Source organism: Empidonax traillii, unplaced genomic scaffold, assembly GCF_003031625.1.
Source record: "Empidonax traillii isolate 1590-97213 ecotype Southwest subspecies unplaced genomic scaffold, ASM303162v1 scaffold26:size2357266, whole genome shotgun sequence".
Taxonomy (NCBI): domain Eukaryota; kingdom Metazoa; phylum Chordata; class Aves; order Passeriformes; family Tyrannidae; genus Empidonax; species Empidonax traillii.
The window spans coordinates 1,271,949-1,292,389 of record NW_020955219.1 but is presented as its reverse complement, the minus strand read 5'-3'; the positions used below and the strand labels follow the sequence as shown (position 1 = coordinate 1,292,389).

At 46.5% G+C, this 20,441-nt stretch overlaps 1 protein-coding gene across 3 annotated transcripts in view; it reads left to right on the top strand.

Annotated features, from left to right (window-relative positions):
- The window catches only part of LOC114069854 (unconventional myosin-VIIa-like), a 25,881-nt gene extending 5,440 nt beyond the window's left edge, over positions 1–20,441 (top strand). Inside the window, exons 5-30 of one of the 3 annotated variants that reach the window (XM_027906947.1) lie at positions 104–206; positions 647–803; positions 1,124–1,226; positions 1,493–1,621; positions 2,765–2,873; positions 4,077–4,193; positions 4,601–4,701; positions 5,134–5,220; positions 5,395–5,460; positions 5,781–5,894; positions 6,949–7,060; positions 8,410–8,456; positions 8,765–8,830; positions 9,106–9,225; positions 10,115–10,200; positions 10,447–10,494; positions 11,993–12,040; positions 12,227–12,318; positions 13,518–13,649; positions 13,984–14,099; positions 14,409–14,608; positions 16,540–16,629; positions 17,492–17,657; positions 17,976–18,248; positions 18,551–18,630; positions 19,829–20,441. In XM_027906947.1, the coding sequence (XP_027762748.1) occupies positions 104–206; positions 647–803; positions 1,124–1,226; positions 1,493–1,621; positions 2,765–2,873; positions 4,077–4,193; positions 4,601–4,701; positions 5,134–5,220; positions 5,395–5,460; positions 5,781–5,894; positions 6,949–7,060; positions 8,410–8,456; positions 8,765–8,830; positions 9,106–9,225; positions 10,115–10,200; positions 10,447–10,494; positions 11,993–12,040; positions 12,227–12,318; positions 13,518–13,649; positions 13,984–14,099; positions 14,409–14,608; positions 16,540–16,629; positions 17,492–17,657; positions 17,976–18,248; positions 18,551–18,607 (2,739 nt within the window). In that variant the 3' untranslated portion in view covers positions 18,608–18,630; positions 19,829–20,441. Of the gene's footprint in view, positions 1–103; positions 207–646; positions 804–1,123; positions 1,227–1,492; positions 1,622–2,764; positions 2,874–4,076; positions 4,194–4,600; positions 4,702–5,133; positions 5,221–5,394; positions 5,461–5,780; positions 5,895–6,948; positions 7,061–8,409; positions 8,457–8,764; positions 8,831–9,105; positions 9,226–10,114; positions 10,201–10,446; positions 10,495–11,992; positions 12,041–12,226; positions 12,319–13,517; positions 13,650–13,983; positions 14,100–14,408; positions 14,609–16,539; positions 16,630–17,491; positions 17,658–17,975; positions 18,249–18,550; positions 18,631–19,672; positions 19,787–19,828 lie in introns of those variants that run through there. The other 2 variants (XM_027906956.1, XM_027906966.1) reach the window with 2 other exon arrangements.

Sequence of the window (20,441 nt, the reverse complement as noted above, 5' to 3'; positions counted from 1 at the left end):
TAAATGCTGAATAGCAAATGCTAAAGTTAAACTTTTCTAAGCAAGTTAGATTGGATTGCTTAATTTGATCGCTTAATTTGTTCTGCTTCCTTGCTTGTTTTAGGTGAATCCTTTGCTGGAAGCTTTTGGCAATGCCCAGACTGTGATGAATGACAACAGCAGCCGCTTTGGAAAATACATACAGCTGCGTTTCCAGAAAAATACAGGTAAAGTCGTGGGCAGTTACTGGTTTGGGGAGTGGTTAGGAACTGGAGGGAGTGGACTGAGTAGCGGAAGCTTGTGTAGGGTAAAATTTTGGCACCTGACTCCCTCTGGGAAGGGTATGCAATTAAGTAAAATCTTACAGCAACGCCTCTTGGATAGGGCCTGGGTAGGATAAGGCCTGGGTTTGGACACAGTTGGAGTACGGGAAGGATAAAGGGGTGACAGTGCAGGCTAAGTATCAGTAATACTTTATGGTGTCAGAAGCCTTTGTTGCTGCTAAAGGAGGTAGCAGAACCTCTAAGATCACAGGAAGCATGGAGAAGTCCCTTTCCAGTGTGCTGGGCGCCAGAACCCTAACCCTTCTCACCAAAGAAGAGATGTGGGACAGCTCAAGCAGCTTCATGTTCCCCGGTTCACCACCCTGTCACCTTTTTGTGTGCAGTGCGAGGTGCAAAGCTCAGTGAGTACCTGTTAGAGAAGTCACGGGTGGTGCATCAAGATGCTGGGGAGAGGAATTTCCATATCTTCTACTACATGTTTGCTGGACTGTCTTCAGAGGAGAAGGAGATGTATGGGTTACTGGATCCTTCACTCTACAGGTACTTCAAAGGCAGACCACAGTTTAGTCTTTATGATGTGTGGTGAAGGGGAAAACGGCATAATGGAGACTGTGCCTCTGCCCTGGGGCTTCATCCGTGCCTGAATGGTAGCTGGAGTGGGATCTGAATTGAGCTACATGAAGAGATCTTATGGGTCATAGTGGAAGTTGGGAAGTCTGGGGTCTCTGCTGTATTACCTTGGAAAAGTTTCTTTCCCCTTTGAGTTTCCCCTGCTGCTGATATGCTGTATGCCCCTGGGGTAGGACTGACTCACAGTACTGACTGGGTGACAGTTTTGTGTGGGATATGCGCTTTCTCAGGTACGTAAGTGGACAGTTTGGTACTCAGGATGTAGCTCAGCGCTGGAAGGACAAATACCAAGAGGTGTGCAATGCCCTTGACATGGTGGGATTCCAAGAACAGGTCAGTTCTGGAGTTGTTCATTTTCCATCTGTGCTTCCTGCAGGCATAGGGTTTCTTTCTAGCTGTTCTTTTGAAGCTCAGTCCTGTTTCTTTCCTCTAGATTTTCCATGTTACTTCCAGACCACCCAAGTCTTTTGGTCCTTGTGTAGAGCCTTTATCCACAGGTTGTCTGTTCCTCTTCCCTTAACCTCTTCAACTTCTGGGGCCCCCGTGTTGTACATGTTACCTGTTGGTAGGTTTTCAGTCACCTTTCCTTTGTGTTTTAGGAGCAAGTGGACATGCAGGCTATCCTGGCTGGTGTGTTGTCTCTGGGCAATGTGACTTTTGATCCTGGGGAGAGCAATGGGCCTGTAAAAGTCAGTGATGCCTCCCAGGGATGGCTGAAAGCTGCAGCGGTGAGTCACAAGAAGAGTTGACAGAAACCTTATGGATGTAATTCTGCTCCCACTGGCAGTGTGACTGCAGGAGCTGCTCCTGCCAGAAATGGCAGAGGGTGTTTCTGCCATTAAAGAACAAGGAATTTTTTCCCAGAAGTGCGAAGTATGACCCCGTGACTGCATTTGCATTCACTGCTATTCATTGCCAAAGAATTGCTTCCCAGCTTCTGGTTCTTGTGTGCCTAGAACCAGAACATGTGTTGCTAAGTGTGATGATGCATCGGAGAAATTCAGGTGTGCGGTATTTGTACACAGGTTCTGTGTTTTCATTGGATCTTGTCCAAGGATACCACATTGACTGCTATAATTTTTTATTGGTTATCCATAATCAAACTTTCTATTATTTCACGTCATATTATCACAGATAAGGAAGTGTGTATTTCCCATGACCATCCCATTTTTATTGTATGGGATGAATACATCATGCTGCTCTGTTAACACAGAACAGTAAAATGTAACATATTTCTCCCACTTCTATGTCTTTTCATTTTGACCTATTTGAAATCCCAGTGCTCTTGGTCTTTGGTTTCACTCCCATCTCCTCGCCTATTTCCCTCCAACACCATACCTGAAACAACCACCTGTGTCTTTTCAGCAGCCAACTTCTTTTTATCTTACTTCTGAAATTCTGCTCCTCATTTTTTGCTCACAGAAGGGGAATTCCTGTTAAATCTCTGAATTGGTGTGTCTGAGTTCCCTTTGTTTCCTGCCTCTCGTGGGTTCATGTGACTCTGAGCTGAAGCTCAGATGCTTCAGCACCTGCACAGTCACCTGCACGTGGTGCTGTTCAGTAGGTCTTTAAACCCCTCAGCAGGGACTGACATGGCTCCCAATGAAGGTGAAAAGTGGCGGTGTTGGGAGAGCAACACAAAAAGTGTTTCAGAGAGCAGGGGTGAGCTTGGTCACTGCAGGGATAACACAGATCTCAGAGCCCACATCTGACCCTGGTGCTGTGAGATGCCAGCAGTAACACTTACCTTAAGGTGGGGCTCAAAGGCCTGAGCCCCAGTCATGATCCCATCAACACACAGACAGATACAAACCACACGAATTCAATAAGGGTTTACAATTGACTCTCCTCATCTATTTCCTCTTTCCCAGGGCCAGTTTGGAGTCCAGGAAGATGAACTGTTAAAATGCCTTATTTGTACGATGTCAGTGACCCGAGGGGAGCAGATCCAGCGTTTTCACACCCAGCAGCAGGCAGAAGGTAGGAAACATAACGAATTGCAGATGTGCTGGCTAGAAGGACTGACCTGTACTTTTCGGAAGGGCATCCCCACACATGTGCAGCTTGTTGGGAACAAAGATGTCCTTCTGTGCCCTTTCATTCCTCTCGCACAGAGGCAAGTGTATTGATGTTTGTATGTTTAGTCCCTTGCTCACATGTAAGACCATGAATGCTGCTTTTGTTTGATCTCCAAGAGGTTGCAGAGGTTAAATGAGAAACTAAGGAATTAGCTTTGCTTTCTTCCTCAGTCCAGACTAGAAGGGAACTCTAGGTATTTGTACAAAAGAGGGGGAGGTTCCTGTTTCAGAGTGCTGGCAGTGTGCAGATACTAAGCAGTAGATGGACAAACAACCTTGAGAATCAGTGAGATATCACAGTATCAGGAACCGAGTGAGAAGACAACAGAGTATGGTAAAGTAAACAAGCATAAAGTGTTCTTTTCCCCTTCAATAAAACAAGAAAATAATCCAAGATAATCTAGACCAAAATGTTCAGATAAAATAAAGTATTTTAAAAATTAAGTAAAAAGGCAGGAAGTTCCAGAACTTCTAGATTTTTGCTAAAAGCACATGAAAGATAAAAACGAAAATGGAGAATTAGCTAGTTCTGTTTTCCAAATTTTCTCTAGGCAATAAAATACACATCTCTATCATGAAATAGATCATGCTGATTTGGTCTCCTTCTTAGAATGTCAGCAAGTTCTCCATCATTTGTATCCCCCTCTTGCCCACAGCATTTAAACACTTGGCAACTGTGGGCTAGACAGAAGAGGACCATTCAGTTTGCCAAGTATAATTTGGAACTTCTTCCTTGGTTTAGGAGTGAGGGACTCCATCCTTAGTAGATCTTCAGAGGGGAAAGCAAGTATCTGCATATTCTGGGAAGTGGCATGACTCTTTTGGAAAGGAAATTTTCCATTTTAGATGATCTCACAAATGCTTCAATATGCCACATCTGATCTTGTAGAAAGATTGTGAAGAGTTTGGAATTAAAGAGCTCTTTTTGTGCTTACAGAAGGCAGGGGCAATCAGACAGATATCGATCGTTTATCTGATTATTAAAATAGCTCCATAAACTACTAGACATTGTTGCTAGAGGTGGATGCACTAAGCCACTTTGTGTGCTGTGTCCCGTGCTCTCCTGTAAGCCCTTTGGTGAGCTGCTGTTGTTCTCCCTGTGCAGATGCCCGGGACTCCATTGCTAAGATGGTTTATGGGCGAGTGTTTGGCTGGATCGTTGGCAAGATCAATGAGCTGCTGGCTGAGAACGTGGATCCTGAGGTGGAGCTGAGGGAAATAGGTGAGTTCTGCCTGCCCTGCTCCTGTTCTGTTCTCAAATGTGCCTGCCTCAGCCACAGTGAAGGACGGGCACAGCATGAGGTTTCACAGAGACTGTGCACAGGGATCCATTATCAAAACCATGGAGAGATGTGTGTCAGCAGCACGAAGTTTTGAGCAGGCAGTTGATCTGAAGCAACTGTGAGCCTGTAGTTCTGGGGCACTCTGGCTTAGCAGAGAAGCTGAGGGCTGGAGTGGATCTCCTCCAAAGTGACTCTTCAAGGGGAGTTATGGAAGACTGTTTCTCTTGGCTGGGTTTTCCCTCTGCCACAAGAGCTGGGTGATGGGAGATTTAGTCATGTGTTGGTGTACACAGCAGTTCTGCAAGAACAGTCTGCAGGCTCCATTATGTGTTCTTCCCCCTTTTAGGCATCTTGGATATTTTTGGGTTTGAAAACTTTGCAGTGAACCGTTTTGAACAACTTTGCATAAACTTGGCCAATGAGCAGCTGCAGCACTTCTTCCATCACGTAAGTCTCCTGAGGGTGATCTCGCCTTGTGTAGCAGAGAAAGCAGAGCACTGCTCTCCCTAGCACATGAAGGAGAGCTTGGGGAAAAACAGATCTATTGCTTGGCAGGACAGAAGTAGCCATTAGTGAAGCAGGACAGAGATTAGCAACCTTCTCTGCTGTGGCAGGGGAGCCACTAGGACAGGGAAGGATGAAGTAGAAGGATCAAGCAGTGACCAAAGTCGTTCTGAGAAGTGTTCTTGCTTTATGCAGCAGCACCAATGAGTGACAGGCTTACAGAGGCCCACACAGAGGGGCAGTTTCACCTTGAACCTCTCATGCCATGGGTGAGAGCACCATGCCTCTGTGCTCTGTTCAGGGCAGGAAGGAAGATGTTCAGGGCTGTCTAGCCAAGTCTCATGGGTGATCCAACCTCTTTTTATTTTATTTCAGCACATTTTCCATATTGAGCAGGCTGCCTATAAGGAAGAAGGGCTGCCTTGGGAGACTATCACATTCAGCAATAATGAACCTATTCTGGTGAGTGAGAGGACTGGCAGAATACAATTGCTCCATCCAGCCAAGAGAGAACTCTTGCACTTTCTATCATGGGGAGGAGATGTACCTGGGAAGGACCTCTTCAAAGGGTGGTGAGGGTGAGAGTGGATGCCCTGTACTGCTTTAGGTATGTGTCATGTGTCTCCTTTCCTGCAGAATCTGTTCCTGGCCAAGCCACTTGGGCTTCTGTCTCTTCTGGATGAGCAGAGTGCATTCCCTCAGGTATGCATGAGATAGGAGGAAGAGAAAATATTGTGGGGGGATGTAGCAATGAATATCCAAGCTGCAGAGTGAGCTCTTAGGTTAGAGTGCACTTCAAAGAGCAAAATGAACGGAGATGTCCCTGTGTGTGGCTGATGAGACAGGACATCGAGATCGGGGACAGTCTAATGGTATTGGCATCCCTGTGAGGAATCAGAAGGTACATCAGAAGACTGTTGCACAGCCAAGGACACTTCCAACACTTTGTTTTGCTTCTCTGTGGTCTGATCATGTCTCTGTTGCAGCCTGATCCTTTGATTATGAAATCTGCTCTCTTGCAGGCAACTGATAAGACCTTTGTGGATAAACTAAACAGCAGCTTCAAAGGCAACTTACACTTCCAGCCAGCCCGAGGCCATGTTTTGGGCTTCAGCATCACTCACTATGCTGGGAAAGTATGTACTGTTTGCAAGAAGAATGCTGTTGTAGTGTATGTTGGAGGGGAAGAAAGCCTTGCCTGACAAAAAAGGCTTTGATGTTGAGGTCTGATGATGATAATAACAGAAGTGATGAGTTCCCACGACTTGCCTCCTACATTCCATGGGATTTCCGTAGGAAGAGAGGACCCCTGAGGAAAGTGGGGCGACCTCTAGGAAGTGTAGGGTGTTAGAAATCATTCTGCTAGAACTCTAGTCCTAAAACAGTACTTTATAAAAGTACTTTGTAGATGCACAGTCTAGTGTGCACTCCTGAAGAACAGGATAAAGGCCGTTCCTTTACCTATTGGTTTCCACAGCATAGCACTGACTATTTTATTGCCAACACTTAGGAATGCTGTGCAAACACCCAGGTAATTAATGTCTTGAAAGTGGAGGCAGTTATTTATACATTCAATGGTATCTAAGCAACTTGGGATTTAGTACTATTACATGTCATTTTACTGCCACCAATTTTGAAAGCTTTGGTCCAAGCAAGTTGTGTTGATTGGAGATAATTTTTGGAACAGGAGCAGATATGACAATTCAGGTAATTGCAATATGTACCTTAGTAATCTAATCTCACCACTGTTGACTAAGCTATTGTTTGTGATGTTCATTATTATAAAAATTAACATTTAACGTGGAAAGGAGAGCGGCACACTAGAGATGAGAAAGGGAGGGAGCAATGTTAAGAAGGGTATGCATGACAACAGGGTGGAAGCCTATTCAAAGGGAAGAGAGAGAGGAAGAGCAAGAAGAGTGAAGTGGACCCAAAAGTAAATGGAACTTTAAATCAAGGAAAGGAGAGCAAACAAAAGTAGATGTCTCAGTGTTATGCTGCACTCCTGTGGTTCTGATGCCTCTGCCATCTGCAGGGATTTGTTCCTCAGGATTGGCATCTGGATGGGGTGCATACGTGTTTACAGAATTCATGTGCAAAACAGAGTACGTTCAGTTCAACGCTTGCTTCTGGCGAGCTGTAGGAGTGGCTTTCACTGCTTTCTTTAGTGATTTGGTGCCCTTTCACCAGGTACAGTATGCTGCCAGGGGCTTTCTAGAGAAGAACAGAGACACCTTGCCAGCCAACGTTCGTGGGCTCTTCATCAGCAGCGTCACCCCCTTGCTCAGTGTGCTGTTCACAGGCAAGTCCCTCTGCACACCCGTCATGAACCAAGGCCCACCTTGGCAAGAGTTCAGTGTGGGGATGAGGCTCATGTGCCAAGAGTGTGTTTCACAGCTGGCAGCCACTGGGAGACTCTGGGAATGCTGCAGCTTGGAGTGGGCTGCAGGCGTATACTGAGCTATCAGAGTTGTTTATTCCCCCTGCGTGGAAAGCAGGGCAGGTTGTATCCTCTTCCAGAGAATTAGTCACTCCTAAGATGCCTTCCTGTCTTCTCCAGGGCCTGTGCAGGACTGTCACCACTGGCCTTTTCCATTGGCTCTGTTCTTGTCTAGAAATGAAGCTGGTCAAGGTCATAGCTTCTGCTTGTTCACACTGAAAATAGAGTCTTGTAAAACCCCAGGCAATGAGTGTAAAGATTATTCCTTTCAAATACATTTTCTTTTTCAGGTACAAATTGTTAAAAAACTCTGAAGTAGTGTGCTATTTTTCTCCTACCAACTACACTCCCTTTTTCCAGTTATCAATAAGCCCTCAGATTTCCACGGCTTCTATGAAAATTTAGAAAAAGGTTGGGTGGATGCTTCCTTGGAAGTTGGCTGGCTAAACACAAATTTTATAATTTTTTTTCTCGCATTCAGTTCATGTCAGTTCCTGGGATTTACAGGAAACTGATGAATTTCATTTCGGTTCTCCACTGTGTTTTTAAGATCTTCTGCTCCAGATTGTCTTTCTTCTTTGCACTGTTACTGAAGCTACTTAGCCTAATCCCAGCTCTTTCAAAGTTCATAAACATCAGAAATAACCTCAGGTTGATTGTCCAGTCCTGGGCAATGGCTCTAGGTGGCCCTGCTCAACAAAGGGATCTGCTCAGGTGAACTCCAGAGGACCCTTTCAGCCTCAGCTGTTCTGTGGTTTTACGATTCATGTGAAATCATTGCATCAAGGGTGTGCAAGACTGTTATTAGATCCCTCAGTAAATTCAACTTCCCTGCATTTTTCATCTGACTTTAAATAACATGACTGCCATAGGTAAGCTTCCCATTTGCTATCTGTACTGTTTTTTTCTGCATTGCTAGATGTCTGCTGATGATATTTCTTTTGAAAGTCATTCAGGTTTATTTGATAACCTGATTTCCTTGTCTCCTCAGTGGCAGAAGATAATATTGCCTGCATTGTAGGCTTCATACATTTGCATTGTCTTCTTCCTTTTTCTAATTCTTTCCTTGTGTTTCTACACAGTGAAATCTAATGCCTCGTCTGTGATTCACTATTTGTAAGGAGGCTTGTGTTTGAAGTGGGGTTTGAATGTTTAGATATGGTTGATTGCAAGCCAAGATGCAAAATTAACTGTTGTCTCTCTTCTTCCAGCCACTGTTTCCAGGACGGGGACACTGATGCCTCATGTGAAAGCCAAGGTATTGCTCTTCAGGTCTATATGGCAATTGGTGAATGGTGGCATAGTTACCGCAGTCATATTGTTTGAGAAACTAGCTGAAAAAGGGCACACAGAAATGGGTTTAAAATAAAAGCAGAACCGCAATCAGCTTGCAGCAATTTCTCCTTTGTTTTCTACTGTGTTTTCTGGCTGCTTCTGCTGTTCAACTTGTCTTCTCTCGCCAGAAATCCATCCTCTTTTTTGCCACCTGCCTTCCATCAGAGCTCTTTGTCCATCAATCAGGCACTTTTTCCAAGGGGGCAATCTTTTCTTTTGGTCTGGTTTCAGGTCATACCAGGAGCAGACGACAGGTTCAACAGCACACGGAAACAATCTGTTGGAGCTCAGTTCCGGGTATGGTATTGCTGCCCTGCAGTGCCCTGGGAGATGAGTGCAGTGATGTTTTCATGGGAGCTTCCAGACCGCTATGCATAGTTAAAGCATCACTGATGTAGACAGGGGTTTTCCTGGGTGCCAAGCACGACTTATCGTGATGGGACTGACCAGGTTGTTGTGAGAGCTGGGGAGGTTGCTATGGGGTGAGAAAACAGTTCCCACTGCAGGGTATTGCATGTCAGGCTCTGGCAGTGTTTTGACTTGATGGACTGTTGATCCTGTGCCCTTGACAGCATTCCCTCATGGTGCTTATGGAGAGGTTGTATTCTGCCAACCCACACTTTGTGCGCTGCATAAAGCCCAACAGCCAGAAGGAGCCAGGTGTGGTAGACAACCAGATGGTGCTGCTACAGGTGAGGATAAGCAGTGTTTTGTCCTTTACAGCTACCTCTGCCATGTCTCAGTGGGAGGGCAGACCCCAGCAAAAGGCTGTGGAAGCTGACTCAGATGAGTCTCCCCTTGCAGAGAAAGAGTGGCCACATTTTATATGCATGTGGATGTTCTAAGCACTTGCTTGTTTTTATGGCGCAGACTGCTAGGTCCAGATTTTGCAGTCTTAGTTCTCTCCCATTTCTTTTTCATGAATGCAATGAGATCTGCTTTTTGGGCACTAGGATTCATCTTTGCATCTCCTCCTGGATGGGGACTGGTACAGACACTACTCCAGAAAAAATGCTTTCCAGAGGAGACTGTTCTCACCCATCAGCCAGGCCAACTCTGAATAGGAGCCAAGATGGGATTGCTCTGACAGGAGTTGAAGTGCACTGATATGACTGTATTTGGATATTGTGTCAGGCCTGAGGTCTAGATGCTTTAAAGAAAACTGAAAATGATTAGAAGAGTTCAGAAAGCTCAGTGGCCTGTTTAATGTATATAAGAAAGGATAGGATTAAGAGGAAGTTCATCCATGCCTTAGAGTAGTTCTGTGCCTAGATTTGGAAATAAAAAGCTGTCCTCTAAGGGACAGAGGCAAAGCAGTACCCATGGCTGGAAGGTGAAGTTATTTCAGTTATTGGTTTTTATGGTTTCCAACTTCTAACTCAGAGTGGTTATTCATCAGAGTTACAGGATGTGGTAAATTCAGTCTCTAACCAAGGAAACATTTTCAGAAAAAGCCTTTTCGTTTTGAACTGGAGAAGTTTAAGGCTGAATGAAGTAACTTCTGGCTGCAAAGGAACAAACTGATGTCCTAATGGCCTGTTTCTCTTTGTTTCTTGGATCCTCTTTGTGGTGCTGCTTCAGCTCCGGTACAATGGACTGCTGGAGACAATCCGTATCCGAAGAGATGGTTTCTCCTGGAGACCCTTCTTTGAGGAATTTGCTGAGAGGTTTGTTAAAACCTCTAAGTGTTCCTTCTTAGGTATTATTAGGGAATCAACCTTGGTAACCAAATATGAGCAAGTAGTAAAACACCCTCTAAAGTTCATGTTGTCTGAGAGCATGGGATTGTTAGCTGTGAGAGGCTGAGTGAGAAAGACAGTGATTTATTGTTGTTTGCTGTCAGGGTGACATGGGTCAGCTCAGCACATCAAGGATGTGGCTTTTACGTGTCTGTATGTGTTTGTTTTCCACAGATATGCAATTCTTCTAGTTAAACCTGGTGTTTCCCTCACAAAAGAAAGGTAGGAACACTTCCTTTGTTGTGTGCAGTCTGGTTTGTTCTACAGAGGCTCTTACTCTCAGAGTAGCATAGCAAACTAAAAGGGACAAAAAGAGGATGGGTTTTTTTGGGGGTGGGGAACGAAGATCCCAGGCAAGGACATTTAACGTTTAAAAAGCATTTGGTACAATGATGAGTGAAATCTTTCTAGAATTGTTGCGTAGCAATTCAATTGAATTGCCATATAGCCTAGCTATTCTGTGGAATGAAAACTGGCCAAGATACTTTATTTAGGGGCTGACAGTAGTGGTCAAGGCTGTTCACTGAACTCAGTGTGGCAGGGCCTCTCCAGATTTTTCCTGATGGCTTCATGGGAGAAGAAAATAAAGACAATGCTGAACAAGCACCCATCACTGAATGTCTCCCGGGGTAGAGAGGATGTGTCTAGTCCAAGTATTTCGTATGTGTGCAGGCAAAATATACCCTCAGCACTTTCAGAACATGATCGTTCCTTACGTGTGTAAATGTCCTTCTATCTCTGCAGAGGGACAGAGTCTTACCCTGTCAGCTTTTTCCTTCCTGCATCTAGGGCAGCAGTTCCCCACCTCCTCTTCTCCACTTTCCCAGTCCCTTCTTCCTGCCTGTGTCAATTGTGATTGATAGTGCGAATGAAACATGTAAGGCAGCCAGCTGAGGAGGGTTTTTTTAGTCATTTAAGAAAAGGATCTGAATGATCTCCTGGAACAGCTCTGTCCTGGCAGTAGTTCCTCCAGCCTTCACAGTGCTTCCTTGAACTTCTTAATGGTTCTGAATAATAAGAATTGCAAACCCAAGTGAGGTCACAAGAGAATCTCCTAGATGGGAGAGAGGTGATTGTAAACAAGCAGCATGGTGTGTTTTCAGAGACAAAAAAACAGAGGATGCATTTGAGAAAAAAATTCCTGTGGATTTGGATTGTGGCACTGTGGAAGTTGGCTGAGATAGAAGTAAAACCACTTCTGCTTTGCTGTGTGAGATATTAGCAAAAAGTGTCACTATGATTTCACAGCTTGGATTTGCAGGCAGAGGGAGGAAGCTGTGTGTTGCAACTAGAGTAGTGCTTTCAGTTCCAAGTGTCAGGGAATCTTTCCGAGTGACCCACATTTTGTCACTGAAGTCTTCAAAACGAAACTGGAATTGGAAAACAGACTTTCTCCCGGAAGTCTTGCTGTGCCGACCTTGCAACTTTTGTCCTTCAAAGGACACTTGAAAACGAAATAAGGAAGAACAGTTCTAAGAATAAAATAGGCTCTGCAGAATTGCCTCCCAGGGAGTTGAAGGAAATCTGCCTCTGGGAACCCCTTTGCTGATGTTCTCAAATGTGATACTAGCTGTACCCCAAGGTAGACAGACTGACAACAGTTACTGACTGTTGAGAATTGCTGAGGCATTTTTCCTCCCCCTTATGCCCCTAAAAACACTGGCTAAATTGTGTTCACTTTGGGGGAAAATAATTTATTTTACTATTTCCTCTTTTTTAGCTGCTTGGAGATACTGCAAAGAACAGAGCTGAAAGGCTGGATATGTGGGTAGGTGTGGATCATTGTTGCTGGGAGTGGGGAGCCTAAACTGCAGAGAGTTCATGCATGTAGTCTGTTACCTGGTTCTCTTCAGGGAGAACTTCATGGCCATAGGAAAGGCTGTCCAAAGGATGGCGTATGCAAGTTTATGTAAACGGTGTTTCTCCCTGCATCTTTCTCTTCCCGACTTCACAGAAAGTCACGACTTTTCTTTAAATATTGGCATCAGGAACAGCTGGCAAAGTGTGTGGAGCGACTGGAAAGAGCAGCAGTTGTCATACAGAAAGGTGAGCACTGGAAAAGGAGAGTCCCTCAACGCTGATCTCAGAACAGAGGAAGGAGAACCTTTTCTGCAGTCCCTCCTCCTCCTTTGCACCTTTGCAGATGGCAGAAGGGTAGGGCAGGTGCCATCTCCATGTCAAAGCCCCGTGAAGTCAAAGTACTCATTGCAAATGCTCACATCCTCAGTGCTCATCCTCAGTCAGGGAGAGCCCTCAGACAGTGTGAGGCTTGGAAAGGGAAAGCATGTGCTCTGGAGAGCTGAGCTGAGCAGGGCAGGCATGTGATTTGGCTTTGTCCTGAAATCTGGCTAACTGTCCTCTGGAGTAACAGCTTGTTTGTGAGTTGTGTTGAACTGAGCAGAAGGAAATGAGTGAAGCAGATCTCACTCCTGCTTTTAGAGAGGATGAAGTTTTGGTCTACCTTGGTTTTTTTTCTTTCCTTTCCATGTAGCATCTGCTCTGGCAGCCTGTTTCTCCAGAGTGGCTGTGGGCAGTTTGGTACTTCGCTTTGCACAGGGTCCATGGGGAATGTGCAACCAGGAGGAGGAGGAGGCTGTCGCCCTGCCTAGTCCCTCTTTGTTGTTGCTCTCTTCTGTATGGGTTGCTGCACTGCTGAAGCATCTGAGCAGCTTCCAGCTGTGCACTGTACAGTGTGACAAACGTCAGACTGTCACATGCTGTGCATTGTTCTGATCCACAGGGAAGATGTGTGGGTAGTAGGAAATGAGAGAGTGCAGCCTTCCGTTCATGTGGTTTAATACCTGGTAGAGTAGGAGGGATCATACAGTGTCTGTAATGCTCCTGATGAACCCTGTGATAGCTGCCTGTGGTAAAGATTATCCTGGGGACTGACACCGAGGAAGTCCCATCTCCATGGGGTCTGAAGGGAACCAGGGAGATAGAGGGTTAACAGGCCCTTCTGTGAGACTGTTTTTCAAGCCTTGGCATTAGAGATGAGATCTGTAGTTGGATTTCTATAAATCTATGATCTAGCATCTTAGAGAGTAGAAGACAGTTCTCACGTGGTTTTGACCGCTTGCTCGCAGTAGAGTTTTCATTGCTGTTTATTAACATGATTCAAGTGTCAAGGGCTTTGCCCTGGATGAAAGAATATTACCTGGTGTTCTTTCCTAAGAGAGTGACAAGGGCATGAACAGCTCTTTTTTTTTTTTTTTTTTTTCTAACCACAGCTTTTCTCTGAACAGTTTATAGGGGATTCAGATGCAAGAAGAGTTATGTAAAATTGGTGGCTGAGCTGAGAGCTCAAGCACAGCATCTGCAGAAGTTGGCAGAGAGAGAAAGAAGACGGCAGCTGGCCCTGGAAGCAGAGGCCCAGAGTGAGTTGCTCCCACTCTCAGTGCCCCTGTGCATGGCCACTGGTGTGACGATCACCTCAAGGAGCTGTAAGCTCCAGGGGATGGTGGCCTGCCCTCGGCTCTCCATCAGTGTGGTGGGCAGGGAGGTGCTGACACTTCTGCTCTTTGAAAGTGTAGCTTCATCTGTGGGGAGCAGAAGCAGCATCATGAGGGTGGTTTGCCTGGCTCTGCTGGAAGGAGTGCCCACGCTGTGTCTTTCCCGCATACTTGGTGCAGCAGAGACTGTCCCTGCCTCTGGACATGGAGGGTGGATACTGGATGCTAGATTTCACCTACTTATTTCCTCTTGTTGCAGGAAGAAGCCACTTTCCAGTTCCCATGCCACGGAAGAGGCATCCTCAGCCTAATCCAAATCCTTCTGATAAATCACAACAGCCACCAGTGCCACGGCCACGCAGCAAACTAAAAGAGGTAGTTTTGGGGCCCCTTAGCCAGATGTGCTGGTTCCCTGCCCCATCTACCTTCTGCATGCACATGTTCTCCTGCATGTGATCCCAGGAGAACACTGTCATTTTTATTACAAGAAGTGTGAGTCCTTTCGCTCTGTTGTTAGTTAAAAAGCATGGTCGGGACCTTTTAGGAACTGAGAGCAGTGTTCGATAGTTTGCAACTGATCTTAAGGGACTTGGGAATGGGATCACCTACCAAAGTGATGCCTTCAGTGACCCTCTGGCTTTGATCTTGCTTTCATGCCAACTTTCCATCTGTCCCCACTTTCAGTCCACTCCTTTTGATAACTTCTTGGACCCTTCTGTACCTCACCCTGTTCTGCGAACAGAGGAACACACTGGAGAAGAAGCAGAAATGAGGAAAATAAAGAGAGGAGCAACTCTCCGTTGGTTCAGAGAGACACAGGCCGAGAAGGTCGTGCAGGATGATGGGGCCTTTCCAAGCTGGCTGCATGGGATGATCAGCAGGAGGTGGGTACACTGGACACAGTGGCTGCAGCTTGGGCTGTGACAGGTAGGCAGAAGCCACCGTGTCCTTAGGAGGATTGCATAGGTTGGATTTGCCAGGCTTTACTTCCTTAAGGAATGGGAGTGACCCCTATAACCTTTCTTCCTTTTAATCTGTGAGTGTCAAACACCTTGGAGGAAGCTTGTCACAGAATGCAAATGCTGAAATTTTACATAGGTCCAGAGAACAACCATGAAAGTCATAGGAAATAAGTACACTCTGGGTTCCTCAGTGCAGATCCTGTACAGGGAAGGGAGACTTTTAAAGTAATGGGAAAGGAAATACACACATGTATTTTACCCTGCTAAGGACCATTTGCAGAGACAGGAAGATGGACTTTTGGGCTGACTCGTTATGACTGGTTTTGTATCTCAGTCTAGGTCATGAGGAAACCTCAGTTTACAGCAGGAGAATACAGAATTTAGTGTACAATTGTTTAAAAAAAACATTAAAATGGGACTTCAGTGAGAACCCAAATTTCCTCCAAAATTCCTCCAAAGCCCCCTGACAGAGGAAAAAGAAGGGTATTTGTTGATATCTCTGCCCATCCAAGTAGGGTGCACCATAGGTGGAATTTACTTCTCCTTAACCTGGCAGAGACATCCACAATGCCCGTCTTTGTTACAGAGTTGATTACAAGACTGTGAACTCTAAAGCTTTTTTGCAAAAACCTTTATTTAAATGCTTGAAGTTTTGCTACTGGGTCTGCCTCACACTTCACTCTCTTGGCTGAGCCAGGCACTACTTTCCAAGCACTGTGATAATCAGAAATGCTGGTTATGCGGGTGAAGTGGATGGCAGTATAGTCTCACCTGTGTGCAAATTAATCTATGGTTCTCCATGCTTGCTAACTGCCAATATCCCAAAATTGGTGGGATTTCTGTGTCAGTGTTGCTGTTCAAGCTGTCACTTGAACACCCTCATCATCTTGTTCCAATTTCTAACTTTTTTTTTCTGTTAAAACTGCAACTCTATTTCAGTCTTATTAGATCACAGGTGCCTGGATTTTGTCAGTGTGAATCTTTGCTCACAGACCATTACACAGCATATTAGCTTAGTAAAGAACAATACAGTAGCTGACAACTCCCTGGTAGCTGCATTTCTTTTCTCCTTTTTTTAGATATTTATTGATGCCTTAACCTGCATTAATGCTTTTGTCCACAGAATACAGGAGAGGAACTGGTGCCTGGAAGACAAAACTCTAAATTCAAATGTAGGCTAGCTATGAGCACTTCACAATGAAGGACCGAAGACACTGATGCTTAAGTGGAGATTAAAGTCTCCATAAGCAGTGTAAGCTCAGCCTCATGAAACGGAGCAGACAGAGCAATCCCGAATTGCACTGGTGATTTGCAGTCACCTTTAGCCTGGAGCAAGGCACATGACAAGCACAAAGCAGAGCTTTGTCTTTTGGGCAGAGAGGAGGAAGACCTCCTTCCAGCAGGAAGTAAGAGAGCCAGGGTGGTGTAATCCAAGTTGGTGTTTTTCCAAGGCACTGAGCTTACCTCCTATCCCACTGCATCCTGACTTCTTCTGCCTTGGTGCATAGGAAATGGACACGGGCACAGACCCCTCATCTCAGCAGTGCTTTGTCACATGCTCTGTGCTGGAGGGCAGCTGTTGCTATTGCACTTGTCAAACTGCTGGAGCAGGTTTGGAGCAGCCCTGCTTGAAGAGGCTATTGCTGAGAGTACTGTGCCTCCTCAGCCGCCTAATGCCTCCTGCACCACCAAGCCTGAGTCAGGAAACCAAGCTAGGAGCACACTGGGCAGATGCTGGCTGCTTCCTTGGAGTGGGAGCACTATGCTGGTAGCACCTGAAATAGGATGGGAATCCCTGCTGTGTGACGAGGCATCTGCTCACTTTCCTCTGAAAAACTCTTTCCTGATTCCAGGGAAGCTGAAAACTTGCTGCATGACAAGCCTTTGGGTTGCTTCCTTGTTCGGATTAGCCAGAGCCAACCAGGCTACATCTTGACATACAGGTAGGTAACAAACCTTGCAGAGAAGGCACAGGGAAGACCTTATTGCTGTCTGCAACTACCTGAAAGGAGGTTGTAGCAAGGTGGGGGTCAGCCTTTCTTCTCAGACAACTGGCCAAAGGGCAAGAAGATGTAGCTTCAAGCTGTGCTAGGGTAGGTTCAGCTTGGACATCAGGAGGGATTTCTTCATGTAAAGGGCTGTCAAGCACTAGAAGAAGGTGCAAAGGGCAGGGTGGAGTCATCATCTCCGGTGGCAATTAAAAGATACATACATGTGACACTTGGGGACATGGTTTAGTGGTTGACTTGGCAGTGCTGGGTTAATGGTTGGACTCAAGAATCTTAAAGGTCTTTTCCAATCTAAATGATTTTGTTGTTCCATGAAACTGAGCACTGCATGAAATTCTATGGTCCTGGAATTCTACAGTCATAGAATTCTAGAATTCTGTGATTCTACTTGACTGGAGGAGATGACCTGCTCCACAGAGGAGTCCAGTGAGGAGGCTCAGCCTCTCCTGTTGTAGATGCTTCAGACCGTTTGTAGTAGCAGACAGGACACTGCAGAGTTTGTCTCTTGCCAAAAAATAGACCTGGGTTTGGGTGTGGTATTGTACTCCAAGGGTAGAGATCTTGTACTATATGGCTGAGTGCACAAACCAGGTTGGAAGGAGCACTGAGATTGTTGCTCCTCCAGCACCTACAGGCACAGCGTGTTAGTGCACAGCACATCTCCTGCCCCTCTTTGGTATTTTTTGCTGTGGACGCTGGTCACATCTGGCCTCTTGAGACCACAGTGGAGAAAGCAGGAACCAGGTGCTGGAGAGATGGTGCAGCCATGACTGTTCCTGTCTGTGCATGTCCCCAGGGGCCAAGACCGCTGCAGACACTACATGATCCAGGTGCAGCCCAACGCACGCTACATCATCCTGAGAGAGGACCGGGCTCATGCCTCGCTCACCGCTCTGGTTCGGTACCACCAGACCGTGGGCATCCATCCCTTCATGGAGATACTGACTGTCCCCTGTGTGCAGGTGAATGCCAAGGATCTGCAGTGGGAACAGGGGGTGGGGACTGTGCCGCACATGGATAGAGTCACAGCAGCAGCATCTCACTTCTGTTTTCCTGTTGGGGTATGTCCCATTCTGGCCAAGCAGCTTGGCTGCTTCTGCGTGCACCGGGAAAAGCTATTAGCTGGGAGTCCTGGGGTGGGGGAGTGGCACTATCAGGTGGATGACACCCCCCCGACCCCTGAATGTCAGCAGTGGACACCCTGTGTGTTCCTCTTTGTTGTGCTGTTTGTGTTTGGAGGGTCTGCAAACCACTGCTGAATCCACTCTTCCTTTCCTCAGAAAAGTAGTAATGACTTGGATTACGAAAATCTGGAGTACCCCACGCTGAGTTCACCCGCAGGCAAAGTAGCGACCCCTTCACAGAAGGAGTCTTGTCCCTCCATGCCTTCCATCAGCAAACCTGTTCTGCCATGGTTCAGAAAGAGCAAGAATTTCCAAAACCAACAGAGCGTGGACAAGAGTAGGACAAATCCAAGCTCTGGAGAGAGCAGACAGCAAGCCTTCCCTCGCCTCCGCTCTTCCATACGACTGGCGATGCAGGAAATCCAGCAGGTGAGCTGGGGCATATCCTCTGCTAAGCCATGGCCCCTCTGGGACAGGTGGAGCTGCCCTGCCCAGGGGCAGGAGAGAGGAGGCTTCCACAAGTAGCACTTGGTTTCTTAGCTCCTGGGTCACAGGTTTGGTTTGGTGGTCTTGGGATCCAGACTGTATTCTTTGGAAGTGCCAGACTGGGGGGAGACCCCTAGAGGGGCTCATTGAGACTCCCAAAGAAAAGTCCACGGCAGAAGGGCTGTGATGTGACCAGTGTCCCAGGCACTGCTCCCCTAATGCTGTCCCTCTGCTTCTCACTGCAGTTCAATTCCTATTCCGTGAATGTCCCTGAACAGGGGCAATCGAGCCGTCACCGCTGAGGATGTGTAGCACAAATGACTCGGTAAGGAGGAGGCACGAGGGCAAAAAGAATTGCAGCTCCCTGGGAAATGGAAGAGCATCTCTTGGTCACAAGCTACATAGAAATAGAGCAGGAGAAACAGAGGGCAGCAGCCAGCTTCTGTCCCAGGACTGCAAAGAGACCAGGAGAACTGGGAAAAATCAGCTGAGGTTTGGGTTCTCAGCAGCTGTGGTGCAGAGTGCCTGCAGTACAATGGCAAGGCTGCTGGAGGGAGCTCACAGTTTGTTGGAGGCCTGGGGCTGGAAGGACTAGGACTATTAGAATGCCTGTCTGCATGCCACAGTTGTCAGCTGTAGTGGCTTAGTGTGGTGGAGGGAGGTGCTGTGTGTAGCAGGGGCAGTGAGCTGAAAGGAAGGCTCAAAACATTGGATAAGGCAGCGACCTTTATTGCTCTAAAGAGGACTTTAAACAAGAAGACTTTAACAAGGTCTCAGCAGCTGGAAGCACAGCTGGTTAATGAGACTGTGATCCATTGGGTGGGTTATAGGAGTCCATGGAGTGGGCCAGGAGGGGCCTTTTGGCAGACCCTGCATTGTCTGAAGAATTTAATGGATGTGCAGCTCCCACTCAGTTGCTGAAGGCAGGTGGAAACTGTAGTGGTGCCGCTGTACACCTCTGGAAAAATTTCAGGATATATGTCAACTGCGAGTGGAGAAGGATCAAAAGACCATGTTTTTGGCTGCTGACCCACCACAGGGCTTCCAGCCTTGCACCAGGATTGGCGAGCTTCCTGCACGGTTCCACTCCCACCTGGAATTCATGCTGTAGCAAAGCTTTTTAGCTGGGGCCTGTCTTGTCTTTTTCTTGATGGCTGAGAAAATCCCCTCCCTGAAATATTTGACTCAATTGCTTGATTTCTCTATGTAGCATTCATTGATGTACCCAGGGGATGCTCCCTGTGTCTGAGGTTAGGCAAAAGAAAGACAAACTGCATAGACAACTTCAAGCTTGTTGCACTGGGATAGCTGAATGAAAGCCTCATTTTATGTCCTCCAATGAGTTGTGTTTCTTGACTTTCTTGCAGGTCCAAGTGGCTCAGCCCTATCCTCTTCCAGTGCTGCTGGGCCTTGCCTAGTAGTGAATGTATTCAGACATAGAGCTGCCTTTTTCCTTTTCTCTCTCTTTTTTTTTTTTTTTTTTTTTTTCTCTTCTCTGCACCCACCTGGCTCTGTGCCTTTAGGCAGGACTGATGCAGAAATTAACTCAGTCATTCTCGGTGGCTGCAACTGCAGTATCTGGACCAGTCTGACCCTGGCCGAGGAAGAGGATGGGAGCAGTCACACTGCACAGACCCTCAGTGCCTGACAGTCTGCGCATCAACACTTCAGTGTTACCGGAGACTCCTCGCTTAGCACTCTGAATAGCCACAAACTGCGTATCACCCAACAGCCTGTTCTGTCACAAATACCTGTTCTGATTGCCTACCTCTTTCTCCTCAAGTCTTCTCTCTCTGTTTTGGTCCTGTGTATCTGCTGCTCTGGAAGCTAAGGGGGATATAAATAAGACTGATCTTTCGTTTTTGTTGAGTGCAGGAGCACTTGAACAGAAGCTGAGAAGGGTCAAGATCTTTCTTGCAGAGGGGATTTCCTGCCCTTGCATCAGCAGCATGCTGCTCCCCAGTCCTTGACCAGAGCTCAAGTCAGGGAATCATTGGTGAAACATTGATCCTGGCTGAAATCACTACAGGTCTGGGCTGGACAACATGCTGCTTTACACTGAGTGTAGAGGGTTTGGAATATAAGGGACCAAACTACTTGTACTGTTCTTAATACCTTTTCAAGTAAATCTCTTTT